Here is a 3,744-nt window from a genome sequence, read left to right as displayed (position 1 = left end):
TCCGGAGGAGGTTAAGCTTATTAACAGAGATAAAGTGTGATGAGGTTAAATGTTATCAGTAACTGTTCTGATCCTTTACAATCCGGAACTTTAGAAAGTTTTAGCCTTTTAGGAAGGGGGTGGCTAAAGGTCTGGGGTGGGGGTGGGGGGGACATAGAAACCCAAAAGGGCAGAGAAAGAAGCACCCCCATCACACCGAAGCAGACGAGAGAGGAGCCGGCTGCCTCTGGCGCTGACGGGATGGAGCCTTTCGATATGTGGAAAGACTACCTTGGACTGAACAAAGTGGTCAAGGAACTGGAGGCGTCACTGACCAGGACTGCGACAGACAGAAGCACGGAGAGGACGGCGGCCCCCGAAATGCTTTCTGGCAGCCACGAGGCCACCATTCCAGGCCCCCCGCACGACGTCTTTGCCCCCCCGACGCAATCAACACCTGCCCCGCGGGAGGGCGAAGCCTCCCTCTGCTCTTTCTGCAAGCATAACGGGGAGTCCAGGGCGATCTACACTCAGCACAACCTAAAGGACGCTGCGGGTAAGATCCAGTGCCCCATCCTGCGCAGCTACATCTGCCCGCAGTGCGGGGCCACCGGCGACAATGCCCATACCCGCCGCTTCTGCCCCCTCACCGGGAAAAGTTACACCTCTGTCTACCAGTCGTCCCGAAACGCGGCGGGCAAGAGGATGAAGAAAGACAGATAGACATCCGGAAGACCCCACTTCAGACTCTCATCAGAGACCAAAGACGCCTCATCGGGCTCTTTACGGATGTTAACACTGCACTTATTGTAAGGATTGCTTGCGACTTTGTTGTTTGTTGTTTGTGTCGCTGTTTTATTTAAGTAAACTGTTCATAATTTAAACCTGGTTTCCGTGTTTTTATTTTGGAGCGTTGGTTCTGGGCTCTTCCAGTATTGGCAACAAAAAAAAAAGGGGGTTCTTTTTTTAGATTATAATTTAGCTTTTTCCTCCCCGCGATGCCCCTCTTTTTCAGGGGCTCAGAATAGATACAATTTACAATGATTTGGATTTACAGAAACACAATATCTTTATATCATTTATATTATTTCCATGAAAGATGCTATTTGTTAAATTAAAGTTATTAGTAAATAAATATTAAATTAAGGCTTTTATTAAAGTTATTATTTAATGAGTAAATCAGTTTCATCATTACATTAATGTACGGTGCGAGTCATTTACTAGAAAAATAATGAACAAAAGAACGTGCATTTATATTGTGCAGCGCTATGGACTATGATGGCGCCATATAAATCAATAAATAGTTTAGAATAGTTTGGCCGCTTAAGGCATTGATGGACTGAAGCGTCCCGTTAACATTTACACCGCAGAGGGATTCGCGGGACAATAAATGGATTAACAGACATTGGGGACGGGCGGGACTTAGTCTCGTCTTAGATTCACGTCTATCTCATGCATGTCTAAATCCCCCTCACTGTATTAACCGCTGCCACTTCTGCTGGGAGGCTGTTCCACTTATCTACCACCCTCTCAGTAAAGTAAGACTTCCTCGCACTCCATCTAAGCCTCTTACCCTATAGATTACTGCCTCTTGTTTCTCCTCCTTTGAAATAAACTCCCCCCCTGCACTTGGTTAAGTCCCTTTCTGTATTTACGGTAAATGTTTCCACCCCCCCCAGGAGTCGGATGTATCGAGTAATATAATACTTTTTTTCTCCTGGAAACCCTTCGCTCTGAAGGTATTCTTACTCCGAAGTGTGGCTCGGTAAGGCTGTTCCACTTCTCTACCACCCTCTCCTGTACACGGATTTCAGACTACCCCTGGGTTCAGGCGCAACGCGGATAATCATTAACAGACAGCGGTGAATATTTCCAGGTAAACGGAAGACGCGCCGCCCTGAGCACGGATCTGCGTAATAAACACGGGATTATAAAACACGCATCACATTAGCCGATGTGTTAGGGCCATGCGTGGGGAGAGCTGTATAGGTTATAATAGCTGGGTTCAGGAAAAAAGGGGCAGATTAGATGAGCCGAATACCCCCTCCCCCGCGAATTACCCTCTGGGCAACGAGATAAAGAGAGAACAGACAGGGGGCAGACAGGAGGGGTCCCAACACACAAAAGGTGTTAATTCCATTATCAGGTCTTTCATGCCATTAACCTTTAATGGGTTTAAGAGAAAGTATTAACCCCTTAAGTGACAGACAGCTGAACACACAAGAAGAAACAAAACAGATAAAGCGCCCCACTTTGTCCTCATTAGTGTCATATTTAATGAGAGCCTAAAAAGGGCCATAACAAAACCGCGCCTGCGCAAGAGTGCCGTATTCATGCACAAACCGGGGCTTCTGCGTACGCGGGGGGGGGGGGCAGATAATCAACATTGGGGGGGTCAAGGATATTCTAACGGCTTTAGAGTAAATGGTTCTTTCTTCGGCTTAATTCCAGCACCAATTCTTGACCGGTTTACTTTACCTTTCGTTTTTATTTTGCGCTCCGGATGTAGGGGGGCCGCCGTATTTTTTTGTGATGTCATCGTCGACGGCTGTCACATTCCGGGAAAATATCTGTAGAAGTTTAGGAGATCCCCGCAAAAGTGTAAGAGAGCAAATGGGGGGGGGGTCACAGCCAGCGGCAGAGCATTAGATTTCTCGGCGTCTCTTCCGCCCCGCTCCTCTTCCGGGGGGGATCTTGCCTCTCTTCTGCCGGAGGTCTCGGTGCACGGCCATAATCAGACGGCTATAGGAAAGAGAGAGGGGGTCAGAGCTAGGGACGGACGGCAAACCTCACCCCCAGGGAACGGGATCCCTTTAGCACGCAAGCTTTTGGTCAGCTTCCACTGGTACACAGAAGCCCCTCAAACTGCTTGCCTGTGCCATCTTAGTCCCTCAAACTGCTTGCCTGTGTCTCCCTCCATCCATGCAGACTGACCCAGTATGCTGTAAACGGATTTAGTGCCATTCCTGCATGCTGGATCAGCGTGACAGACCATCCGATCGCTCTTCGTGCCGCTAACCGCCGGTGTTAGCTGAGGCTGGTGGCTTTTAAAGGGGGTAGTCGCAGGGGTCGGCCCTAGTGTGGCGGGCCCGGTTGCAACCCCTGTACTGACCTGTGGACAAACCCCCGCACAATCTATCCAACATCAGGCCTCACTGCTACCCTTATTTACAGGCCTCAGTCTGCTCTACGTTACAAAGAGAGAAAACGTTTCAGCTCCTTGACTTCACTGCACATTATAAAAGTCCAACCCCAGTGCGCTTCCGCTGCAAGAAAACCTCGCCTGGACCTGTATAATGTATAGTTAAATACAAAGTATCATAACCCGGTTAATTACACATTATACAGGAAACCATCAGCATTTGCTCCCTTTAGTGAATGAACCCCTCTCTGTTTGTTATTTCTCAATGAATGCCATTGCTAAGGCCAGCCCTGAGTATGAACACTTACAAGTCATGATATTACATATTCACACGCACACACACGCATGCACACGCACGCACACGCACACACACACACACACGTGTCTCACTTGAGATTAGACAGCTCCGAGATCAGTCCCTGCATCGTGGACGAGGCATCTTCATCTTTTACCTCTTCGTCTCTGCGGGAATCAGAAATTCAGCGTTAAAGCGGAGGACGATGGCAAAAAGTGGCCCCCTGGCCCATCCAATCTGCGCAGCAAAACCACAGACTTTAGTCGGCCCTTGTTTTTGTCTATCCTACGGAGGCTTAAATCTCCTCATTGTATTTCATACGGCGACC

The 3,744-nt window shown here is 48.5% G+C and overlaps 1 protein-coding gene across 1 annotated transcript; it reads left to right on the top strand.

Moving 5' to 3' along the window:
• Window positions 1-240: 240 nt before the first annotated feature.
• NANOS3 (nanos C2HC-type zinc finger 3) lies at window positions 241-702 on the top strand. The gene has a single exon (XM_053463873.1). The coding sequence runs from the start codon at window positions 241-243 to the stop codon at window positions 700-702; it is 462 nt and encodes a 153-aa protein (XP_053319848.1).
• The last annotated feature ends 3,042 nt before the right edge of the window (window positions 703-3,744 follow it).

This window comes from Spea bombifrons, chromosome 4 (assembly GCF_027358695.1).
Source record: "Spea bombifrons isolate aSpeBom1 chromosome 4, aSpeBom1.2.pri, whole genome shotgun sequence".
Classification (NCBI taxonomy): domain Eukaryota; kingdom Metazoa; phylum Chordata; class Amphibia; order Anura; family Pelobatidae; genus Spea; species Spea bombifrons.
This window is presented reverse-complemented; position numbering and strand designations above follow the sequence as displayed.